The sequence below is a fragment of the Perissodus microlepis genome, chromosome 6, assembly GCF_051167445.1.
Source record: "Perissodus microlepis isolate ML-2025 ecotype Zambia chromosome 6, ASM5116744v1, whole genome shotgun sequence".
Lineage (NCBI taxonomy): Eukaryota > Metazoa > Chordata > Actinopteri > Cichliformes > Cichlidae > Perissodus > Perissodus microlepis.
The window spans coordinates 19837466-19864133 of record NC_140466.1 but is presented as its reverse complement, the minus strand read 5'-3'; the positions used below and the strand labels follow the sequence as shown (position 1 = coordinate 19864133).

The 26668-nt window shown below is 40.0% G+C and overlaps 1 protein-coding gene across 1 annotated transcript; it reads right to left on the bottom strand.

Moving 5' to 3' along the window:
• Positions 1 to 1306: 1306 nt before the first annotated feature.
• On the bottom strand, positions 1307 to 26112 carry gpr83 (G protein-coupled receptor 83). The gene is made up of 4 exons (XM_084931379.1): positions 25544 to 26112; positions 22914 to 23039; positions 5623 to 5756; positions 1307 to 3086 (listed from the first exon to the last, which is right to left on the bottom strand). The coding sequence occupies exons 1-4, from the start codon at positions 25964 to 25966 to the stop codon at positions 2369 to 2371; spliced, it is 1401 nt and encodes a 466-aa protein (XP_084787505.1). The 5' UTR covers positions 25967 to 26112; the 3' UTR covers positions 1307 to 2368.
• Between the last annotated feature and the right edge of the window lie 556 nt (positions 26113 to 26668).

Below are 26668 nucleotides of genomic sequence, written 5' to 3'. Positions count from 1 at the left end.
TATCATGTAAACTGGCTGCGTGTTTTCCATCTTGTGCCAAAACTTGCTGATATGCTGATACAGTTATCTGTGTGTTCACAGGACTCTATGCAGTGCTGTGAAAAATTAAGTACAGCCTCACTGCTTCCATAAGAATTAGAAGGGTAAGAGCAGCCAGGCATCGCTAGCAAGTGTGATCACCTTTATTAAAGCAGCAGTTTTGGCAGTTTGTTTTTCTGGAGGATTCAGGTGAGGTCAGACAGTGCAATGCTTAAGGAAAAAACAAAAACAAGAGCTACATCTCATGTTGGTAGGTTAAATGTACAATTGTACAAGTGCAATCAGAAAAAGACTTTTAAAGAAAAAAATACCTCTTCTCTCTAAAATGAACATGACAGCACAGCTTAGGTTTACAAAGTTGCATCTGAACAAACCATAAAACCCGTGGAACAATGTCTTTGGATAGATGAGACCAAAGTGGAGATGTTTGACTGATGTGCAGCACCATGTTTGGAGAAAGCCAAACAAAGCATAACAACTAGATGAGTATTGTTTTCGGCTTCTTCTGCAACCACAGGACCTGGGAGCATTGCAGTCACTGAGATAAACCATGGAGCAAAGTAAAGCTAACTTGATAATATATTTATTATAACGTATAAATGAACAAAGAAAATGTCTCAAACTCTTACCATTTGTTCCAGAAGAGTGTTTCGTACACACAAATGATTTGTTTGTGTTCCAAACCTTGACCTGATTGAAACGCTTATATATGAGGTATTGGAACCGAGGAACAACAAAGGTGAGAAAAAGACATAAAGTAAAAGCAACGTGAAAGAACCCATTAACAAAAAGACGGGAAATTGAATAAACCAAGAGAAAGAGAAGCAAAGACAGACAGAAGAACACACACATGTAAGAAAACACAGATGAGAAGCATTAACAAAATCAACAAAGTGTTTTGCTTGTGCTGTTCACAACTGTCACCCTATTGCACAACATTTTTTATACGAAAAGCATGAAAAATGCCAACAAAAAGTGATGTCGCAATGTCCATATTTCAGTTCGCCTGCGCCCCCCCCCTGCTTTCTGTCCAAATAGACAGTTGGTGCCTAGTGGACATCCCAGGCTCTGGTTGCATAGATAACCCTCGCGTGCATGCATCCTTTCTCATCAGTCTGTGGCATCCTTCAATTTCTACAAGGCTTAGTCAGCATTAACCGTTACAGTTGTTTCCCAGCCATCGCTTCAATTCGCCCATGGTCTCTGGTCACCGCGCCGCTGCCAATTTCATCATTATTTGTCCCCACCCCACCCCGACCCCCCACCTACACTGAATACACCTCCTGCTGCATGAGATGGATTTAATCATGGTCATCATCGGCCTCACACTGTGCGGTGTCTACTGGAGCATTGCAGTGAATATGAAAAAAAAAATATGGGATGAGAAGTCTTCTAGTTTGGAAAATACAAGAAATCAATCAAAAGGTTATTAATGATAACTTTTTTCATTTCCTGTTTTGACCTGTGTATGCATGAGACAAACATAACATAAATTTCTCGTCATGTCACAGTGCTATTTAGATCTTTGATAGTTTGTTTTCACCTCTCACAACCCAAAATCACTTTTGGATTAATTCAATTTCGGGTGTAAGAAAGATAAAAATTGTTTCTTTTTTCCCCTCTGTGCATATTCTACAAATCCTCTGGCTAGATGACAGCAAATCAAAGGAAAACCAAGGAAAAATACTGCAGCAGGATGGATTTCAGGTGGTCTGCGGATAAATATGACGATATTTTCACGCTAAGGTGGGTTCAGTTTCCCTCTGAGAATCCATCCTTGTGTCCTGAATGGTAAACCAAGGTTGTTAAGACATATCTTACAGCAACTGATCCTGTTAAACTTGAACTTTGGATTTTTTTTTTTTTCACAGAGACTGACCTTCATTGTTACCCTGCCAGCCAGTCTGTGAAGGTTTTCTTGTTTTTTTCCATCACAATACAATATAAAAAGATGTTTAAGTAACATGATGAATGTTTTATCCATTTGTCAAGGCTCGGGGACATTGTTTTTAACAAACATCAGGAAGGGAAATAAAAAAATAAACTGGCGTGAAAAGAGAAAAAGCATGTGTGAATATGGAGCGGTTGCTTTATAAGCTTCAGGGGAGAAAAAGAGTCACATCTTTCAGCAATTCACAGTCACCACAAAAGCCTCTCCACACCCTCCTGGTTTGAAATTACTGGCCCAGACATACAGATCTGAGATTACCAGATGTTCTGCCCTATTTGATGAAGCCCTAGAAGAGATTTAACCTCAAAAGGCAGGACATCAGTTAGGCTTGGGGCTTAAGAGGTTAAACAACTCAGTTCAGTCCAGGATTGTCTCCAGTCAGCTCACAGCCACAATGGGCTCCACTGAGAGGATGTCGGTCCTCCCTGTGAGCGCCTGCCGGGCAGTGAAAAGCACATGTGCATCTTTCAGGTTGTGGGACTGACTTGAAGAAGGGTGACTCTGCTGTGAGGAAGCTTGGACCGGGTGTGACCAAACGTTCCTTGGCCTCGAGGAGTCCTGGTTGTCGGGCCAGGCAGTTCTGTGACATGGAGCGTGAGGTACTGCAGGGCGAAGCTCCGGGTCCAAGCCGACCACTGCCCGTCGTCTCTTCCTGCACCTGTCAACGAGGAGCTGGAGCTCCTGGCGGAAAGTGGGATTCAGACAGCAGTAGATGAAAGGGTTGTAGCAGGTGGAGCTCATAGCTAGCCAGTGAAAGCAGAAGTAAAGGGCATTAGAAGAATGGATGGCCTGGCTGGACAGCAGCACCACATAGCAGTTGAGGGGAAACCAGCAAACGGCAAACACTCCGACCACCAGAAGCAGCATTGCCAGTGTTCTCCGGCGCTTCCTTCTCTGCGTGGCATGCTGAGCTGTTGTGGTGTCACCGATGGCATTGTGGCGCCACAGTCTACGGGCCACTATGGTGTAGGAGGCAGTGATGATGAGGAGGGGCAGCAAGTAAAGCAATATGAAGGTCAACAGGTCAATGTACTGCCAATAGACATCTGACGGCTCTGGGAAGTCTAGGACACACAGGCTTCGCTCTTTCTCCTTACTGTCAGGAGAAAGACAGAAAAGACAGAAAATACTACAGTACTGTGCAGAAATCTTTATATTTTGTCAGGAAAAATGGGAAATAAGTACAATGATTTATCAACATGTGCAAACCTAAATGGAAATACAGATTATATATGGCAAAAAAAAAACAAAACCTGAAGTTGTAAAATTCTAACCAGCTTCTAAGTCAATGATTGACTGTATGACCACCTTTCATTAACCCAGCCTGAACTCTCTGGGCAAGGTTTTTCTAATTTCAATAAGTAGTCTTCAGGAATAGTTCTCCGGGCTTCTTGAAGGACATTCAAAACACCTCTTTGGATGTTGGCCACCATGATCCCAGCCTGCTTCAATAATGTGGATGCCTGGGCTCTGGAGAGGCCAATCCATGACTTACAGTGTTTTTCTATAAGTCATCGATTTGAACCCAAAATTTCTGATTGGGTTTCTTGATTTTCAATGCAGGTCTGGTGTAATGTGGCATACCAAATCACCCTTATCCTTTCAGCAAGAATGGCTTCTTGACAGCCACCCTTCCATTTTCTTATGAGGTTTCAATGAACTTCAGTTAAACTGAAAGGGACACATGCATCTCTCAGGTCTCTTTGTTAGAGATTTTCCTATTTCTTAAGGACTTGACACTCATCTGCTGTAGATGGGGTTTTTTTAGGCCTGCCACTTTTTTTTAAACTCTTATCCAGTTTCCACATTTTTTTAAGGACACACCATGAATCACATTACTAGTTCAAAAATAGTAGTTTATGTCTGTCAAATATTATTATTTTTGCCATTTTTAACAAATTCAATTAAAGAAAATAAAACACATGATGCACTTTTGTGACAGGGTGCTGGTGAAAATAAAATAAAGTTCCTAAAATTACAATTGAAAATTGGTTCTTTGTTCTTAATGTCTCTCATGTATAGATACACTTCTGGGTCATCTGTTGAGTAAGGTTCCTTTATATGTTTGAATGATTCATAGTACCGTGTTAAGTAACAAGTACAAAAACATTCCTCTGAAAATGGTCAGGTACAAGGACTGGACTGAAAATGAGTGAAAAATCAGCCGGAGTCAGAACCAGACATGGAGAAGCTGCATTCAGCTTTTATGCTCCATATATCTGGAACAAACTCCCAGAAAGCCTCAGGTCAGCTGAAACACTCAGTTTATTTAAATCCAGGTTGAAGACTCACCTGTTCTCAGCTGCATTTGAATTAAAAAATAATAATAATAATAATTTTTTATTTGTTTTTGTTTTTTAATGTCTCTGTAACACACTTTGAATCACCTTGCTGTTGAATTGTGCTATATAAATAAACTTGCCTTGCCAATATCCAAATAAAAACTTTGAAGGACCTTCAGAAAGCCTGAAGAGCTATTGCTCAAAACCACTTTAAATTTACAAGAAAGTCTGACTGGTGGTGCAGCTCGAGCCTTTACCCAGTACTGTATATTAATGATCATTGGCTAATGTTATTTCATAGAGAAGTATGAATTAAAAACAACAACATTTGTCTCTGATCCACTTTTTTATTAGTTTATTAGTTCATAGTTATTTTAAAGTAATTCTAGTTCTTCATTTTTCATTGTTATCTGATGTTTTTTTAAACCAAAGAGTTATTTATCATATTGTGTATGACTTTTTAATTTTATACTAAAATTATGGATAAACATTAATCAGAGCAGGAAATATAGGGTACAAGTACATATATTAGTAATACTTAAGCCACTTCCTCCCCTTTAATCAGACATGAGTGCAGGGGGAAGGGACCTCTGACAAATATCTGCAAACATTTCTTTGGTTTTATCAACATTAATTTGGAGGAAAAACTGGTCACACCAGTTAATGAATTCATTAAGAACTCAGCCGTGATCTTGCTTCACACCCCACAGAAGGCTCACAACCACAAAGTCTTTGGTGTATTTAAGGGCAAATCTTCATCTGTGTTTGCTCTGATTCTCACTAGTATGTAACTCAAAGCCCAGTGGAATTTGATGCTCTTTGTTAAAAGGTCAGAGAGCAACCACACTGTGTGTGAAATGCATATAAAAATTTGATAAGAGCCTAAAACTGGGTGAAAAGGGAAAGTGCACAGATAAATACATTTTCACAGAGTAAAATACAAAGAGATAAAAAAGAAATTCTTTGTATATGATTCATTTCTGCTTGTACACACTTTGAATTCTGAACTCTGGGAACGTGTGACTTGTTCTCAATTAGCTAATCAGTCTCCTTTGTAGATATAACTCCTGTGTAGCTCTTCCAATTTGCCAGACTGCTTTTGTGCTACCAAGTTGAGCATTCCAGTTTTCATTTTGCTTCTTTGACTTTGTTGTGTCGACTTTTGGCCACTGTTTTCGCCTACTTTCTGTATTTCTTGTGACTAAGTTCGTTCTTTTTTGTTTTTTTTCTTTAAATCTGACACAGAGCAAACCTGTTCCACATCCATCAGCATATAAAGTAGAGAACCTCCATCTCCATAGCTAACCTCACTGAATTGTGCCTCTACATAATGACTGTGAATCATTTTACCTGTATGTAAAGGTCAGGAGTTTTTGGTAGATTGCATGTGGGAGGGAGAAGCAGCTGGCCATTATCCAGATGACGGCGACCCAAACACCACCTTGTGTAGGAGACATGCGAGGCCTCAAAGGATGCAAAATCACCTGAGAATCACCACACACAGATCAAAGTCAGTGCAAATGCATACACTTCAGATCAATATCAATCACCAGTCTGTGCCCAGGGAAGTAGAAAGAAAGATTAGAGTATGTTTTTTTTACAAGCGTGGCTCCAACTAGTCGAAAACAGCGTAGTATTGCAGTATAACCAAATGCTGTTTCTCAGCCTCTGGCTGTTTTTGTTTGTGCCATACTACAAGCCAACTACAGTGTGGAACATAAGATAATAAAATGTCACAAGAGGAAGGTCTCGGTGTGTATTTAGTGATGAGCAGATGTGTGAGTGAGGAGGCAAAATGTCCCTGATACACAGATTAGTCAGGAGAGCAAGTGAAAAGGGAAGGAAACAAAAGCTTTTTGTTCACTTCAGTTCAATAAGATTAAAAATACTGGCCAGATACTGTGCCTTCTCCACAACAAAAAGCATGACATAACTGTTGAAATAAAACTTTAATTCAAGGAGGGAAAAAAGTGTATTTTGGTCAAGTTAGGCAGTCACCCTGCCTCTTGGTCAAAAAGTCCTTGCAAAGTGTACAGAGATGAGAACAGAGAACACAAATACAGTCCCACTCAAAATAAGGATCTCATCCTTCTTGCTTTATCTTGGGACCCATATTATGGAGATTCAATGTGTTTCATAAAGACATGCCAGCTGGGAGCAAATCTCTAATTTTGGCTCATCAAACTAAAGTTGTTCGTGTTTCTCGGCCCGAGCAGTTATAATTGTCCTGTTCTCCCCCGGTGCTGGTTTCCGTGCGGCAATTCAACAATGAAGGCCTGATTTTTACAATCGCCTCTGAACACCTTACGTTTGGATGTGCCTGCTAATTAAACTCTGGGAAGTATTTGTGTGAGCTCTACTCTGTGGTGATTGGCAATTTCTGAGCCTGGTAGCTCTGATGAAGTCCTTCTCTGCAGCAGAGGTAATTGTTGGTATTCGTATCTCTAATATGACTCCCTTCTATTTGATGTTTTTCCGGACCACACCCAAAGAAACTTTCATAACTGACTTCTTCCACACTCGCTGACTGTTACGTCTTAAAATACCAATCAACTGTCTTTTGTCTTTGCATATTTTAAAGGCTCTTTTTAACTACTGTGGTTAAGCAGAGCTTAAATGTGCTGTATACCCAGGAGTTATGGCATAACTAATGGATCCTCTGCACCACTTACTGGACATACAACTGAACACTTTCTCTAATATATGCTTCAGCTCCACTGCCACTAGGATACATAGAGAAAATCTTTACCATCTCACACAATAATGCCTGTATTCATTTTAGACCCAAGCTCTTCATTATGTCATATTTAAATTTCGGTTTGTTTAATCGCTTTTTCAAAAAATGAGCTTTTACCCAATTACACCATCCTTCCTCTTATCCAATTCAGTTGAAGCCTTTCCCCGCTGTCATAGGGCGAGATGAGAGGTACACCAATCTGCCAGGGCTAACAAATAGAGGCATGCAACCATTCACACTCACATTCACGCCTACGGCCAATTTAGAATTGCTAATTAAGCTAAACCCCACTCTCCAGTTTCTCCAGCTCCAACTGTGTAAGCAGCAAGTGCACAGTACCATGCAAACTGGATTTGAACCTAAGACTTTGCTGTGAGGCAAAAAGGTCTTCTTACCCCCAAACTACATCGTCAGTGTAATTTGTTTACCTTTCTTAGCTTTTTTACTCTGCGATGCATTAATATCATTTTTTTGCCACAGTAACTTTCTAGATTTTTGGATAAATAAGCCATTTTAGTATCATTAATGTGGACTGAGACCTTCTGAAATAGTGTTCAAACACTTTCAGTTTTTGACTAATAAAATCTTACAGGCAGTTTAATACAATAAAAAATGCCATCAGTCAGTTCACTTTTCATGCTGCTAGTCCTTCCGGATGATTTATCAGTGAAAGTAAAGCCATCCCTTAGTGCCACCTGCAGACTCTGCAAGCATCCTTTTTTTTCTTGTCATCACTCTCATGCATACAGATGTCAATAAAGTTGCAGTATTTGTACTTCAGCATTTAGCGAGTACCACTGAAGGGGTGTCAGTAAAGACTTATGTAACAAATTCAAACGTGCATGGGACAGTAAGTACAGGTCTTACTGGCTATTTTGCAGCATTGTGGTAACATTGACACAGACAGACTGTGGTTATTTAAAGATGAGGTCATGAGTAGCAGCAGAGACATAAGAGGTAAAAAAAAACAAAAACAAAAACGTTTAAAACTATATTTTGAGCAAAGTCTGCATTTAATATTATATTTTTTTAAATCAGGTTTTACTGGGTAGTCTGTACATGTATTTCCATTTTCTTTTGACCACTGAAATTAAAGTTAATTTAGATAATGTCTCAAAATAGCTTCCTGAATAAGTGCCTATTTCATCATGGCTAATGAGTGCCAGGACAAATTCTACCTTTGCACTAATTTTATTAGTGCTTGAAAAGATGGCAACTTCTTTAGGTTCACCAAGGCATTTCACCTTTCATCCATGAGCCAGAGCGATAACTGTTGGAGAGTCCTGGGTATTTGAAGCCGAGTGAGGATTATCCCCCATCTTATTAACACAGGGGACAGACTCAAAACACAGTCTTAGCTCACAGTTTTAAAAGGTTTATTGGACAAATCACTAAGCTGTTCTGATTCTCTTAAGAATCTTTTGTCTTTAGAGTGAAGGTAAGATAAATAAGTCTTACTTCATATTTTTGAGATGTGAATTGTGGATGGTCTGATGGAACAGCAAGCAGGCACCCAGAGAGGCAAGGCGAGCAGCGTGGAGCATGGCTATGCAGGTGAGTGTGGCTGGGGTCTTGAGTGAAACTTGGAGGGTATGCAGGTAAGTAAGAAATCAGGTTCACGGAGTTAACTCCAAACAGGCAACCAGAAGGCAGAGGGAGAAATGAAATTAATAAATGTAAATAACTCGGATGGAAAGCAAACATGGATAGCCTAATTACCACCATGGGAGGTGTAATAATCTGACAAAGATCTGCCATACTTCCGGCCATTAAATACTCTGGATGATGAGGAGACTCAGAACAAGGAATCAGGGAGAGGGCCACGCCTGATGACCCATGGAAGCATTTTCCCACCACTTCGCCTGTGTGGAGAAAGAAAACTAAAAAAATCAAGTGAGAGGAAAAGGAAGACAAACATAAAAACCCTGAGGCTTCCCAGACAATGACACTCTCTGGAGGTGGTCCATCACACGAGCCGAGGTTTTACCGTCACTAGGGCCAAAGTGTACAGCCTCATTAGGAAACTTGCCTCATTCGACAATCATTTTAGCTACCGAGGTCACCCGAGGCAGATGTGAGTAAGGGTTGAAATGCCTGGAAACAGATCTCAAAACTGCACTGTAGGTGTCAGAAGTCACCAACTCTGTTCAACTATGATCATTCACAGTGGTCATAGATTGCCACCTTAACTCCTCTCTGTCATCGTGGTCCAAAATTTGAGCACTGACATCCTTGAAAGAGTATCCTTTCTCCTTTAAACTGAAGAAGCCTCTTGGATGAGAGGAGAAATGTCTATATGGACATACAGAGGTCCAGTCTTTTGAAGCACTGACTTAATAGCACTCAGCCATGACAGTTTATGTAACATACAACGTGATGCAACTGACTAAACCCACAAAATGCAGTAAACCTTAGAACCAGTAGCAGCACAGGTCAGTCAGTGGAAAACTAATTTATCAGAGTTCACAAGATAAAAATATTATGTCACTTATTTCCAAGTGAGTCATTTCCCCCTCTCCACTGAAAAACCGGAACTTCACACACCTGCCACGTCTCACTGCTGGTTATATGCCACTGTATGCCAGCAGTACCACTGAACTCACTTGTTAACTGAAAGTAAATACAAGTCACAGTCTCATAAAACTGGTTGAGACATTGTCACATGGTGGCTATTTTAGGCAATCCAAAAACATTCTGCGTTGTTTAAAGAGAACCTGTTACATTGAACTCCATATGTTTATTCTCACGCTGTACTAGTAGTAGCGCTGCATGATTCACAGGTCAAAATGATCTTTATTTATGTCATACTGGGCCTTCATTCAGCTGCCCTCCATCTAAGTCAGCAATCTCCTGATTATCCGAATATCAGAAATAGAAACAGCATTTGAACAGCAGGCGTATAGGGCACATAGCTTTCAAGTCTTTAGTGCTGCTCTACCATGTGGGTACTAAATTAAAAAGTCTGAATAACCCTTGAACTAACAGGCATACCCAAACTTATGACTGCACAGCTTCTATCTTTCCACAGCTGGGAGCAAAGTTGGTGACAAAGAGAATGGCATATAAATTAATGATTGAAATATTGCAATTAGAATGAGAAAACACTGTTGAGATGTAGAAATACTATTTAAATGCATTTAAAGCAAAAACAAGAACCACAAGAAGCTTGTGGCTTTGTTAATTAAGAAGAATATTACAGAGGGTAATTTTTAGACTCCCTCAACTTCATCAGTGAGATATATAGAGTCACGATTCAGAGAAAAAATATACTTCAGACTCATTTCACCAGCAGCATATGTCACATTTTTTTTTATCAGAGCTGTTTTTAATAATGTGCCCTAAAGTTACTAAGATGCTGTTTATACTTTTCATGATGTAGAGCAGGGGTGTCAAACTCAAATACACAGTGGGCCAAAATTCAAAACTGGAACAAAGTCGCGGGCTAACGTTAATATTTATTGAAATATATTTATTCCTCCAGATATAAGAATGAATCTTTTCTTATGGACTCAAACATGTTTTGCTGAAAAACTGAATATGGAACAAGCAAAGCTTAATACTAAACAATATATATATTAGCTGTATAATACCAGAAGGCCAGCTCAAATAGTAATTTGGTATGGCTTCGCGGGCCAAATTTGGCCCGCAGGCCAGAGTTTGACACCTATGATGTAGAGGGTCAATATACATGTCCAGTGATTGTTATGGAAGCTTAACTGGATTTCAGGTGGTAAAAGTCCACAAAGGAAATGTATATAAACAGATAACTCCAAGTTTTAGCACTGTGATGATTCACTGCATCGTAAGCAGGTCTGTTGGCCCTGTATACACACTTTTAGGGGTCCATTAGCGGAGCTGATCAGGTTTTCAGGTATGCAAGTGTGATCCTTGAATGACTCAGTGACCACAGATGTTAGAACTGTTGGTTTGAAGTCATTAATGCAGGGTCACATGTATGTTAATGGATTCTTTGAGGCAGTAAGCTGCTGAGCACAGAGATAGAGAGAAGCTGAATATGTTAAATAACTCATAAGCCAGTTCAGCAGCACAGTCTGATCTGCTGCTTTGTTTTTAGACAGTAGTCCAAAAGTGGCCCTTGCTGTCACGTTCCTGGGTCTGTTGACCCAGCGTTTTGAGTTTTAGTTTATTTGGATGATATGTTTGAGTTCTTTAGGGTAGCTAAGTTGTTTATTAGTTTTCCTTTGTGTTTTCTACCGCTGTATTTAAGTTTCCCTCTCCCTTTGCCCTTTATGTGTTTCATGCTGCGTGTCTTATGTTGTCAAGTTTATATTGTCTTGTCTGCGTCACATGTTTCCTGTTATATTTTGAAGGTCTGTGTCCTATGTCAGTGTAGTCAGCTTTGCTTCCTTTGTCTCGTTATGTCAGACCAGTGCCAGCTGTTTCTCCATGTGTTTCCACTTCCCCTAATCACCCTTGTGTGTTTTTAGGCTACGTCCACACGTACCCGGGTATTTTTGAAAACACAGATTTTTCTATGCGTTTGCACCTTTCGTCCACACGTAAACGGCGTTTTTGGTCACTGAAAACGGAGATTTTTAAAAACTCCGGCCAGGGTGGATATTTTTGAAAACTCCGTTTTTGCATTTACGTGTGGACGAGAAAAACGGAGAAAACGCAGCGTCAAAGGTGTGCGCATTTTTTGACGTCACACTGTGCGCCACGTTATTGTTTCGGTGAAATGAATTTCTACAATACTGTTACTGTTAATTGTACTCTCTGCAGTGTTTAAATGCTTACACACACACACACACACACACACACACACACACACAGTTACTTTCTGCTTCTATGCCCCAGCTTTGTTTACTTTTTCCCACCGAGGCTTCTAGACTTCTGATTGGCCAACATTTCTGCACGGTTAGGAATATATCGCCACCTGTTGCTTTGGCATGTTCCTAGCAGCGTTTTCCTTCATTTCTGCCTTTACGTGTGGACGGGATTATTTTTTAAAACGAAAACGGAAAATCTCCGTTTTCAAAAATACCCGTGTACGTGTGGACGTAGCCTTAGTCTGTGTGTTTCTGTTCATTCCTTGTCAGGTCGTCTGTTGTTCACGCCAAGGTTTCCATGTCATGTTTCCAAGTTTCATGTCTAGGTTTTTCTTGTTGTTTATTTAGTTCTCCCAGTTTAGGTTGATGTTAGTTTACTTCAGTTTGCCTTGTCCTTTCTTTGTACCTTTTTTTTTTTTACCAGCCTTATTAAACGGCTCGCTTTTTGTTAATACTCAAGCAAGCTTTGGTCCAAGTTCCTTCGTGTCTGCATTTTGGGTCCACTCTTCACAATTAATACAGTCTGCCACCGCCAGACTGTGACACCTTGCTGTCTCTTCATGCCTAAAAATAAGAGACAGAGTGAGCATGGAGTGTGTTATCTTTGTCCTAGATTGGTGAGTGAACATTGGTCCTTTAGAGCTTTTCTCTCCAAATCATTTAACCATTTAAGGCTATGACACTTCTACTGGCTGTAGACTACATTGAAATTGACAGGTACACACACTTCTGTGATTTCACAGAATGCTTCATGTCTCTGCCATCAAATTCTAACAGGCCTCTAGTATGATACCTACCAATAAATCACGTTTCCCTGAAAAGAACAGGTAAAGTGGATAGTGTGTTTTCACCTCTCGCCTCTGCCAAGTCTTTCTTTATTCACATTCATGTGTTCCAAATGTACAGAAAGTGCATCTTGGAGTTAATCTTTCACATTACCAAAATCCGAATAAAGTGGAATATAAACTCAAATAATATAAACACCAACAAGCATTTAATTTGTTACTCAGAGCCAATAATTAAACATTTTCCACATAGGTTGACAGGATTACAGTAATGCTGATTTGCACTTTGATAAAAGCACATTTGTGTAGTGGGAAACCCTGCAGAAATATGGCAGAGATAGCAGAAATAAGATTACAGTGACTAACTTTAAATAATTATTGGAGACACCTGCAAAATAGTCTGTGAACTCGTCAACTTATTTATATGTACAGGATTGGTGCTGTACAAACAAAACTGCTATTGCCTACTAGCACTGCTACTATTGACAAGTCAAGCATAGAGTGGGTCTGGCAGATGCCAAGGCAAAAACTAGATCCAGGTTCAGCAGGTTCAGACTTTCCTCTCACTGGCTACCTTCAAGGCATTTCCAAGCCAGCTGAGAGATGTACGCTCTTCAGCATATCCTGGGTGTGCCCCAGGGCTTCCTTGCAGCATAACATGATTAAAACAAATCAAATAGGAGGCACCTTGGAGGCGTCCTTGTCAGATGCCCAAACCACCTAAACTGACTCCTTTCAATGTGGAGGAATAGAGGCTCCACTCTGACTCATTCACAAATGCCAAGCTCCTCGGCCTATATTTTGCCATTTCAGTTTGTCAATCTTGCGCTCATCTCTCTCTTCACTCATGAACAAAACCTCAAATGGTCCACCGGGGATACCATGACCTCAGAATTTGAGATGCTAACTCTCATCCCATTTGATTCACCTCCAGCTTGCAAACCTCCCCAGTGTGACCTGGAGTTTGCTGCTTAATGAAGCCAACAAAACCACACCCCCAACAGGATACCAAGAGTGACACAGTCAAATGCCTTCTCCTTGAAGTGGCAGTGAGGAGTGTGAAAAGTGACTCTACATTTACACTTGACTCAGTAAGTAGGATCACACCATTTTGAGACTGAACAACCTCATTGATAATATCTTATACCTCTAGCAAGTTTTTGCTGTACATGAAAGTGTGGATATGATCAAAGCACCCCTCAACATCTCCACCGATAAGCTGTGCAGTATTACTAACAGAAACAGGCACAATATTGGAAGGAATCTGGAAAAGCCTGTTAGATGACGGGGGAAGCGGGCTCTTCCTCTTGCAGTCTGCCATGACAACAACTTCCTCGCTCCTTTGTAGCCGTTTAGTTTCAGGTACATCTCGTCTTCTTTGTTTAGTCCCAGCTTGCTTCCCACAAACAGCTCATCTCCTCACGCTACATTGCACCACCAATTCTAACAGTCGCATGTCTTGTAGACTGTGGATTAGCTCATGACCAACAAGGAGAGCAGATCCTGGACAAGTCCCCAAGAATCTGTACGAGGCCCCTAACGTAAGGTCTGCGAACAGGTTACGTTTTGCCCCGAAAAGAACAAGTAAGGTATATAGTGTGCTTTCCTTTTTTGGCTTCTGCCAAAGTCTGAAGACAAAAGCTAATACCACACTAAACTGTCGTACTCAGGAGGAGGTGGTGCCCCCTTGTGGTGTAACTTGGGATATCACTCCATGAAGGATCTGTGAGTACAAGAAAATAATTATTAGAATATAATGTGTTAAATTTGCTTAGATGAGAGGGTCCAGCAATAGATCAGAGGAATAGGGAAGGATTTGTTTGTGTGTTTTAGTTTGGTTTAGCTGTAGGCTTGAGAGTTTGTGTGTAATTGTGTACAGGGAAAGGAATTTATGGACACTGGGGGTCTGCCTGTCATAAAAGGAGACAGGAAGCTACAGTTGGGGATTGCTGATGCTTGTACCTTTAATAAAAACTCATAATTGTTATAACTTAGAAGCAGGTTTGCAGGAGACTCTCCACATGCTTATCTGTAAATGTAAGACAATAAGAGGCCAATGGCCCAGTGGATGCAGAGTGGGGGTCTCAGTGTTTGTATTATGTTAACTCTGTTTTGTATGTTGTCTAAAGGAATTTGGTGTAGCTTGGGTGAGGAGATTACTTTTATGACCGGCAGGAAGTCACGTACACAGAGACACACACACACACACACACACACACACACACACACACACAAACACAGAGTTTGCAGCACACCATGGGGGTTTTATGATGGGGTCGCTTCTATAAAGCTGACTGTAACAAACAAAGGAGTGGAAGATTTGCAGAGGGACACATCTCCCCTTCTAGAAGATGCATGCTTAACTGAAGATGAATAAAGGTTTTGTGAAAATGACTACTGAGTCCGGTGCCGTCTCTGGATGCCTCGAGGAATAAAAAAAGAACCGGGGTGAAACTGATTTCGTAACAGATCCATCACTGAATCCAGGAGTTAGGACCCTTATTTAACAAAATTACAAATGAAAAACATTTAAAGCATAAAAAATAAGTAAAGTGCACAATGTGACCACATGTTACTCGGAGTTCTAAAATTCACCAGCACTGACAGCACACTGAGAGACGCACACTGTAGCTGTGTCCCACCCCCATATTTAATATTCATTCTAATCAGGTTTTGAATGTTTGGTGTGTTCACGCTGGAAAATGAAAAAAATAATAATAAAAAAAATAAAATGTCCTTAGGGCACTCACTGTGCGTGCATGCTAAGTACTCTTTTAGTTTAAATTTTTGAGATGGCTTTGATGGACACTAGGCTCCCATAATGCACTACATAAAGGAAATTAGATGTCTGATGTTTGAAAGCTCCAGTAATAAACATTGCAGCCATTGCCCATTTTTACAGGGAGTGAAATTTTAAATTCTATCTGACAGTGAAAGCAGACATTTTTATTTTGTTCTTCTTTTTTTAAAAAATAAACAGAATAAGAAACCTGTTGGTTGTGCCTCAGGACACACACTCAGCAAATTGTTTATTTGTTTGCATTCATTTCGCATTCATGGAAACGAACTGTCACATTTTTTGGTGAGAGTGAGCACAAGTTTATAAGTAATGCATTTCCACAGGAAGCAGAAAAAGCAGGGGCCATCACCATGGCAACTAAGACAGCGGAGCTTTTTATTTTAAAAAAAAAGCAACAACTGTTTTTTAATCCAAACCATGATCTTTTAACTAATAAGTTGTTTTTATTGCTTAACCCTTTAAAGCATGAATCAGGACATAATTGTCAGAAATTTTTAATATTTTGAACCATCTGAGAAATTTCCATGAATGACTTTTCATTTGTATTGTATTTGCTACATCTGGATTTAAAAAAAAAAAAAAAAAAAAAAAAAAAATTCTTTAAAAATGTATTACGCAATTTATTTTGGTTTTTCAGGAGGGGAAAAAAAAAAAAAAAAAATCACACTGATGATGAAGTCTCAAAAACTCACGAAAAAAACTGTATGTCTCAAATATGGTACACTAAGTGTTAAGGAGTTAAATCAAACAAGTCAACAAAAAACAGTATGTCTTTTGTTCATTTACTATTTAATAAAAATACAGGTAACATCTAATCATGAATCTTGAACTACTGACCTCAGATTTAATTAGATGGCTACTTATTAGTCTAGTCAGCATCATGGCTGAACTTCACTGTACTTCTTAATGAAAGCAAATATGTAACCCCTGCAGCAGTTCTGTCAGGGCTCTGTGTGCGGGCAGCATAGATGAGGACCCAAACGCAGGACTCGGAGACTGAATTGTAACTGAAAACTTCAGCTTTATTGCTGGCGAAGAAACAAAACATGAACTGAAACAATGAACACATGAACAAGCGTAACAGGAACACACAGGCGCAATCTGAGGGTACGACACGACAGAGAGCAAAGGCAAACACAGGGCTTATATACACAGGGAGTAATCAGGGAATGGAAAACAAGAGGGAGACACAGCTGATTAGGGCTAATGAGACAGGGGGAGCGAACCTAGACACACTGACATAAGACATAATCCCTCAAAATAAAACAAGAAATAATTCACAAAGATGCAGACTAAGAAACACGGACTTTACACGGGCAGAGCTAAACCTAAACCAGAATAAGCTGGAACATACTAAATATCAACATCATCATCATTGCCTGACGATAGATCAAGAAAATAACCAAAAATACAAAATCAAACCAAAACATGAGAACTCAAAATGCTGGATCAAAATGACTCAGAACCGTGACAAGTTTCTTGTCATTTGACCACTGGGCGTTTTAGGCTTGGGTTTGTCCAATATAGCTTGAAATGCATTTCCTGAAAGTGACTCGTGACAAGCCTTTGAACGCCGGGTCCTTATTCTTCTGTGTTTGTATGAATGAAGTCTTCAGCAGGGTCTCTCTGATATTTCACTTTTACAGCTTTCCTTTTGTTTCTAGAAAAAATTGGCATTTGTTGTTGTTCTTGTTGTTGGTTTTGCCTTGGAGACCCCTAGGGGTTTTTTTTGTTATGCTTTTTCTTGGTTTTTTTTGTTTTCATATTTGTTCATGATCATTTTCTTACATGTTTTTGTTAATTGGCATTTTCTGAAATAAAACAATAACAGAGTTGGTGGTGAATTAGGATCTGTTATGTTACTTCCTGCAACACACTGGAATCCAAGTTAAGGACTTAATAGTCTGCTACACGGTGTCCTGTATGGGCCAGCTTTGACCCATGAGCCACAGTTTATACACTATTGATTTAAATTTGACTGAGCTGCGAGTAAATATTGTAGTAGGTAAGTTTGACTAATTGACTAATTGGTTGTTGTTTAAAATACCAGCATTTGCTGGACAATTTTTAAGGTTCAGTCTGCGCTATAGAAACTAACAACGCTTATTGTGCTTAAAATTCCCATAAATTACAGTTCAGTTTGTTCATTTCGACCTTTTGCAGCTATTTTGAGTCAAAGGTGTAAACATTTTTAGTTACAAATGTTAAATGCTTGAGCACTATCATTAGGGATGCAACGATACCAATTTCTTCAAACCGATACGATACCGATCCTTGGATCTGAGTACTTGCCGATACCGAGTACAAAAAACGATACGTCTACCACACACACACAGAAAAATGCAATGAATTGGAAGACAGATTTTATTTTATTCTCTGTTCAATAAAAAATATTAATAAAAATGACCACAAAAATTACATTTCAAGCGAAAAATAAACACTTCTCTTAAATTATCGCAGTGTCCACATTGTAAACAAACAAACAAAAAATAACTAAAGTGTTTTGCAGTCTCCATTTTTCAGAGAGACATAACATTAATGAACCTATTGCAGAGTATCCACATTGTAATTAAAAAAAATAAAATAACTGAACTCTTTGGGTCTCTTTCCCGCTTTCAGATTGAAAAATAAACACTTCTGTTCAGAATAAAACAAATAAAACTTAGGTTTCAGAATAAAAAAAACACTTTTGTTAAATTATTGCACAATGTCCATATTATATCCAAACAAAATAACAGTGAACTATGTGGCACTGTCTACAGCTTTCAGATTCACATAACATCAATGAACCACCTATTGTCCACATTTTCATCAAACAAAAAAATTTCAGTCAGCAAGCAACGGTGTGACCTCCGAACTAAACTGTTTTTGGGAAAGTGAGAGGCAGGTTCTTTTTGATGAAAAGAATCATGTTTGCATGATCAGCTGTGAGCCTGCTGCTTTCATTCACAATGTGTGACACTGAGCTGAACAGCCTTTCACTATCTAAATTGTGCATGGTGCTGAAAGGTATCTGCCCGCCACTTTAGCCAGGTTTGGGAACCGCACTTTATTAACCATCCAGTATTGTAGAGGTTTGTCTTCTCGTAAAATTGCGGCCTCTCCAAGATATGTCTCTAACTCTACACTAGAACCTACCACAGCTCTGCCCACCGATGCTGATGCCTGCTCATCTGCAATTTCATCAAACATGCTGTCCAGACTAGTTGTGGGCAGTGTTGGTCAAGTTACTTGAAAAAAGTATTCAGTAACTAATTACTGATTACTTCCCCCAAAAAGTAATCCCGTTACTTTACTGATTACTTATTCTCAAAAGTAATTAATTACTTAGTTACTTAGTTACTTTTTAAAAACACGATTTACAACCTGAATAGGTGATAAAGCAATAGATCTTTCAGCCCAATTCTACTTTTTCTACATAATTCATCATACAAAATGTAATCAAATGGAAAAGTCTCTTTTTAAAACTTGTTTTATTAGTTTTAATCTTTTAACTTTATGCATCAAGCAAAAATTTAATTATATGCAACATTCTCTGACTTGAAGAAATTTGTTTATTATTTAAACCTATTTTCTGCACATTCCAGCACATAAAATATTTTTTTTTGTGTGTTTACACTCACTCTTTCAAATAGATGCAAGTAAAACACACCAGAAAAGAAATAAAGTCAAAGACTAGTCAAAGATCTATTTTCACCTGTAAAGCAGGAGTGGGGTAGGCGGAGGTTTGCCCTGGTGCAGGTGTGCCGCAGAGGTCAGTTGAAGAATCCGCGAGTTTCTCTGTGAATTTCCTATTACGTCGTAGCTACTCGGTGCTTGCTTGATAGTTTAGGGGGGTTTTTTCGCTGTAAAAAGAAGTTTTCTTCCCACGCACAACGGACGCTAATGTTTTTGTCACTTTTTATGGAATCAAACTTCCACGCTTTAAACGCTGCACGCTCATACTCTCTCCCGCACTCGATATATTATCCACTGTTGATCTGCACACAGCTGTTGTCACGAACATCGCACTCGCTTACGTCACTGTCATGAGACATTCTCGCAAAAAAATCACGGTTTTAGTAACGCAGTAACGCAGTGTTCCTACGGGAAAGTAACAGTAATCTAATTACCGTTTTTGCAATAGTAATCCCTTACTTTACTCGTTACTTGAAAAAAGTAATCGGATTACAGTAACAGCAGTTGTGGTGCTGGAGAAAAAAACGATTTTTATATCTAAAACAGAGAAAGAAAAAAGTTAGCTGACAATAGGTTTGCTTACCACTTTTTTTGCAGTAACACAGTTACATACACAGTCATATTCACACATACAGTCACAGACACACACAGTTACATACACAGTCACATTCACATACAGTCAAACAGTTACACACACACAGGCACAACACTCACCTGGGATCGAGTAGCGTGGCGATGCTATAGAGTGGGTTTTCCTCCACGTCAGTGAACCGCGTCCTGACAGCTGCAGCCAAGGTTCCCTTCATTGCTTTGATCCCATGGTCCTCGTCAGTCTCCCTTGTTAGAAATCTGTGGAGCACAGTGATGGCTGAAATGACGTCTGCAGCCATGGCATCTGAAGAGCTGACTTTTCAAGTTAACTCCTCGAATGGACCCAGAACAGATATCACCTTCTCCAGCAGTGTCCACTGGTGAGCCATGAGCGTATCAGGGAGTCCATATTCAGACACAAATATTCCCAGAGCCCGTTTCTGCTCGATCAATGACTGTATCATATAAAAGGTGCCGTTCCAGCGGGTCTGAACGTCTTGCTGGAGCCGCTTCGCGGGCTGGTTGATCTGTAATTGAATGTCCTCCAGACGGGAGCTGGCCAGAGCAGAATGTTTAAAATGTCCAACTGTTTTGCGGCCAACTGCCACCGCATCAGCAACACTCTTCTGTGACAGAAGGCCCTCATGAACAACCAGCTGGAGAGTGTGAGCAGTACAAGGTAGGCTGCAAGGTAGGCAGCTCAGCATAACTCATGGCCTTTATCATATTTCTTGCATTGTCCCGGAGCACTACGTGGACGGACGTCTTTGGTATGTCCCAGGTTTGAAGCATACTATCGAAAGCAGTTGCGATGGTTTGGCTGGTGTGCGAGCCCCTGAACGACTTTGCATGTAGTGTTACTTGATGACGAACAAACTTCTCATCAATCCATTGCGCCGTTAAACTGAGGAGCAACATCGGGGACACACTGCTTGTCCAAATGTCGGTAGTGAAACTTAAGGCTGAAACCTCCTGCAAGAGGTTATGCACGTGTTTTTTTACCTCTTCAAAAAGTTTTGGCAGCATTACGTCCGTGACGTATGGGTGGCTGGGAATCTCATATCGCGGCTCGAGTATGCTGAGAAGACGGCGAAATCCTACGTTTTCCACGACTGACAGTGGTTCATCCAGAGCGATAAAATGAGTCAGAGCCTCTGTTATTTTAAGTGCTCGTGGATTTTCTCTTGACATTTTGACAATTGTGAGTCTTCAGAAAAAAAAATATGAACTCCCCTGCAGCCTGACATTTTCAAAAAGCTCCTCTCTGCATGTCTACTGCGTTACTGTCTTATTTATGACTAATCTAACAGTCTACAAGCGGGGCAGATGTATATAGGTGCCCACTGAGCAAAATTGACCAGGCAATTTAGATGTTTTCTTTGTCTTCATTGACAAAATTTGCATATCTGTAATTCAAATCAACTCTGAATTGCATGATCACACCGACAACACAACATGTAACAATGCTGCGAACCTTCCCAGACCATAGAAAGTTGAAAAACTTCAAGTCACAAAGGGCAAAAGAACTGCTAGTGACACAATGTGGGCAGGGCACAAGATAGACTTTTCCAGCTCCCAGGCAAGTGATTGAAACATCCACCAATGAGAGCACAGAATGCTGTTGAAATTTGACCTGGTAGTAAACACATTTGACTCACCTGGGCATTGTAAAGCCTTTGGATCACATCTGTCCGTTTGGTTGTCCCATTGAGTGGAGGTCAATGGGAAATTAAAATTCAAATATAAATAAATATACACTTAAGAGTCTTTGATAAACTTCCCATCAGAGAATGACTATTTTTGCAATTTTTGTGGGAAATCATAAAACAGTTTATGTACGTACATGCGTGCAAATTAATTCAGCCTCACTATAAATGTGTTGGAACTGACATTTATGAGAGATGTGAGTTTGCTGGTCCTGAAAGATTTCAGCTCAGATTTAAAAAATAAATATAGAGTTTTTAACAAGATATGGATTGTAATATATTTAACCACTTAAGTCAGGAAGAGTGAGTGCCTACTTTGTAAAGAGCAGAGTGCTGTGTTTAAGCATTACAGTTTGAATTTGACTGATGCAGAGCGAAAACGCACATCTCACCATTTGCAATGCTGCAAGTGCAGCAAGGACTTTTCACCAAGCTTTACAAATCCAGGAATGGAGGAGTGGAGACCAGCTTTGTGATGTGAACTCTAACAAACCCACCGTAAGCCACAGTAAGACAAAAGAAGCATTTGATAATGTGCCCCTCTCCAGGTGAACCGTAACAAGTTTGATTGAGGATTTTATGGGAAATGTGGAGTGACTGTTGAAAAATAAAATGAACATTTTTTACTCTTTTTATACTGGGCTGTGACACAGTCCAGTTACTCGTCTTTGCACTTGGGATAACAGAAGAGTTTGGGATTATGGAAGAGCTGGCAGCAATGCATTGAATGAAAGGCACTAAAATCTGACAGGAAAAATAGCAGTAGCACTTTGTATAACAATAACCCTGCCAAGTATATAAAATTTGATACATTTCTTTTTGTGAGCTTTCAAGACCTCTATATCGTCAGTGTGCTTTTTTTTCCCCAGAAAAACCTCAATAAATTGCACCAAAATTCCAAACATAGCAAGGACAATACAAAATAAAAATCATATATGTAAAATTACTTTTTTTTTTTATTTAGAAAGTTCAATAAACATAACAGTTTGAAAAAATAGAAATACCACACACACACACACACGCACACACACACACACACACACAAATTGCCCTTTATAGATAAACTTTATTGTCTGCTTCTTTGATTTATTATAGCAAGTAAAATAAAAATAAAATAAAAACAAATAAAAATAAAGACTGAGACACAAACTGAGCCTCATGGGGTCACAAACTAGTGTACTCTTAGTGTTGATTCCAGAAAAATTTGAAGGTTTTGTGAAGAAGGACATTCAGCAGGAAGTCTGTTCTAAATCAAATATGTGAATCCATCGACTGTGGTTACCACTTGGGGAATAGGGGAGCACCTGAAAGTGCCATTCATAATAAAAGTGGAGTAATTATCTCATGTGCTGACAATATGAAAATGGTGACTTCCCAGCATATCATTTTCTGTCTTTACTATGCTTTATACTCAAATACTTTTCACCAACTGCTGCTGTTTTACCATTGCTTTTGTGCATCATAGAACTCACACAGACTCTCTGAAGCTCCTAAGTATCCATAAAATTTGAAAAATTGCACAGATTCATCCCCCCAACTCCCTTATAGACAAACCTGTCGTCGGTCCAGCGCAATGGCGGTGAGCGTGAGTGTGGAGACGTGCAGTGAGCAGTACTGTACAAAGCGACTGATGTGGCACATAGTTCTTCCAAACACCCAGGTGCTGTTCACAAAGCGGACCTAAAGGAGTGCACAAACACAGGGCAGGCCAAAATGAGAAATCTCAACGGTTACCCACTCTCATCAGGTAGACACACTGGGAGGAAGGTCAACTTTTAAAACTGCAAAAATGAGAAGTACTCTAAGAGCAGCCATGTTATATGATTATAATGATTAGCAGCCACTAAACAGACATGAGCTAACTATGTTCATACTCCAGTTCCCACAGCAACAATAAGCCTTAACTCTAAGTAACAGCTCTGCAATACTAGTGCACCAAGGAGACAAATCAGAATTATTAGTAATTTTCTTGCAGTTCAGTGTAGACCCCTAAAAATAGTGTATGCCATGTGGAGAACATTTTGCTTTGTTATAGATTTTTTTCCATTGGAGGCTTTCATAGCATAGCAACCTTTTACACTGTTCTGATTCAGGTGAGGAAATGCCAGCAAAGATGGGAGCAATTTTAGACACAGCAGTAACACAAAATTACAGTTTATAACCTGCACTGTCAGACATCCCCACTTGAGGTGTGCTCCTGCTTCTTCTAGTGTTTATAATCACAGTTACAGTGACACATGCTGTGCAGGTCATGCAGGATACAGCCATCGTGTTAGATTTTTCGGCACATATGATCAAATGTTCTAAATAGCCTAAGTGCACTATTTCAAAAAGTGCTGAAAGAAACTCTGTCTGAAAGAGAGAGAGAGAAGGTGGGGTGAGGGTGTGTGAGGCAGGAGTTGTTTAGTGATCCTTGGGGTAGGTAAAAATGGAGAGTGATATTGATTTTTTTTTTTTTTTATCTCCGTAATAACACATGCCAGTCCTCAAACTGGAGCTGCTGGCTCCAGCCCCACTAATGCACAAACACCAAGCTTTCTCTTTCTCTGTCATTTGCAGCTACGGTGCCTTGAAAGATTATTTGTCCCATTCGTGATCTCTTTGATAATCTGATCTCAGATTATCAAGTAAATTTTAACATTAGAAAAAGATAATCCGAGTAAATACAAAACACCATTATTAAACAGTGATTTTATTAAGGAAAAGGGGTTTTCCAAACCTGACCAGCCCTGTGTGAAAAAGTCATTGATATCTATCAGTCTGAAATGGGTTACAAAGCCATTTCTAGGGATTTGTCACTTCAGAGAACCATTATCCACAAATGGAGAAAACCTGGAACAGTGCTGAAGTGGCCGGTGCACCAAAATGACTCCAGGAACACATCAAAGACTCATCCAGGAGGTCACAAAAGAACCCAGAAAAACATCTAAAGAACTGCCAGCCTCACCTGTCTCAGTTTAGGTGAGGGGTCATCCATGGGAGAGTTCCAAAGAAAAAAAAACACTGTTGACCAAAACTAACACAAAGGCTCAAAAATCATGAAGGAGAATGTCCAGCTATCAGTTTGTGCCCTGAAGCTTAAGTGCACTTGAGTAATGCAGCAAGACAATGATTCAAAACACTCTGGCACACACTTGGAGTGGGCTGGTCAAAGTCTGGAGTTACATCCAATTGAGATACTTTGGTATGACCTTTAACAGGCTGTTCATGCTCGAAAATCCTCCAGTGTGACCGAATTAAAACAATTCTGCAAAGAAGAGTGGGCCAAAATTCCTCCACAGCGATGAGTGAAAGTCTCATTGCCAGTTTTTGCAGATGTTTGACTGCAGTTCTTGCTGCCAAGAGCGGCACAACCAGTTATTAGGTTTAGGGGGCAATTACTTTTCACGCATTTTGTGTTTACTCTGGGTATCTGTATATAATATTAATATTATTGTTTGATTATCTAAAATTTTAAGTGTGACAAATATGCGTGGCACTTTACTGCTGAACAATATAAGGAGTGGGAAGGGAAAAATACTCCATGTGGTCGGGGTTTCACTATACAAATGTCAAAAACACAAGTCCAAACTGAAAAAATGCTAAGTAGGTTAGGTAGTTGTCCTTTGCATGGAGAGACTTGATTAGCATATATTCACGTGCCCACGTCTGATTAAAGCATATAGCATTTTTAATAAATACATTTCATGCATTCAGAGTAAGTCCCAAACTCAATGTCAGCTGTGAGTTTGCAGGCTCGAGGATGATTCAAAGCAGGAGTGACACATTTTCAACCTATTAAATGCTCATTTTTCTAAACAGTTTTCTACCTCACGGGACGGTTTAGCTCCCAGCTAAAAACACATTCAACTATGAAGAGGTTTTTTAATATTAAGTTGGTAATGGAAACAGGGTGTGATAATTTTTGCTTTAAAGTAACTACCCCACTCACACATGAGATAATAATACAACACAACCAGCCAAAGAGAGGCATCACGATGACACCACTAGCGCCATCTTTTGGTAGCAGTTTAATACAGTACTTGGAGCAGTGCTCGGAGTGTTGAGCAGGTTCCCCTAATTCGACTTAGTTTAATTATTGCAGGACATTACAAATGTTGTTATTAAAAAACATTTATGTGTAAAGATAAGAGCTGCCATACCCATCACACACACACACACACACACACACACAGTGGTCTTACCAGAGTAAAAGGTGTATTGAGGACTGTGATGAAGATATCAGCCACCGCCAGGTTTAGGATAAATAAACTGGTGGCGGACAAGGTGCGCTTGTTTTTGACCACCACGTGACACACCAGGGTGTTCCCGAACAGGGAGATCACGATTATGAGGGAATAGGCTGCCACAAGCAGCGCCTTGATGCCCCCGTCCTGAGACTCCCCGCCGCTGCTGGCCAGAGAGCGCCAGCCCTCCAGCAGACCCTCATCAAAGTCCAGGAGAAACAATCCGGAACTCGCGTTCCCTCTCTGTCCCGAAACGTTCATGAAACGCTCCGCGAAAGAAAGTATCTCCTCTCCCGAAAGTGAAGAGTCGTTAGTTCTCTGTCCCGCTGCTGTGCTGCTCATCCAGAGGACCACGGAGAGCCAAACACACACTGCTGTCATTTTTATTATTATTATTATTATGAGTGTTATTATCGCATCCCCCTGCCTGTAGTTTTAATGAGAGAATGAGAGGTTTGCAGCTGCTTCTCTGTCATTCGTGTCACTGGAATAAAGGAGAGAGGCTGAAGCGTGGGCAACAAGTTGTGTGAAGCGACTCAGCAGCAGGAGAGGCTGCTGTTTATAAAGCTTCAGACTGTCGCGTGTGTGTCTGTGTGTAGCAGAGAGAGAGGGAGGGAGAGAGACTCCTTCCTTCTGTCGCTCTTATTGATTCGTTCTTAGTGAGATGTTTACCTGCAGGGTGATGCAGGGTGAAGCTGGCTGATTTGCAAGTCAAAGGCTGCTTCGGGTCTCCATGCGTGCCAAATTAAACCGCCTGGTGGTTTATAATTGAATTGTTTTGGCAACAGACATTTAAGCTGATGGCCTGTAAACGTATCGACCATTTAGAACATTCTGTTAAATACTTGGAAATCCGTAATTTAAACCCCAGTGTGTTCTTAGATGATATTAAAGGACTTTGCTTTTTTTTTTTTTTACTTGTATAAGCTTTTTTCGAAGATTTTTCAGGTTTATGTTGGCAGTCAAGGTCAGTGAAGTCACCAAATATGGTTCCTTGTTCATTTAGGGCAGGGGTGTCCAAACTCCGGCCATTTTAATTGGCCCGCAAGTAATTTTATAAATAGAACAGAATATGGCCCGCAC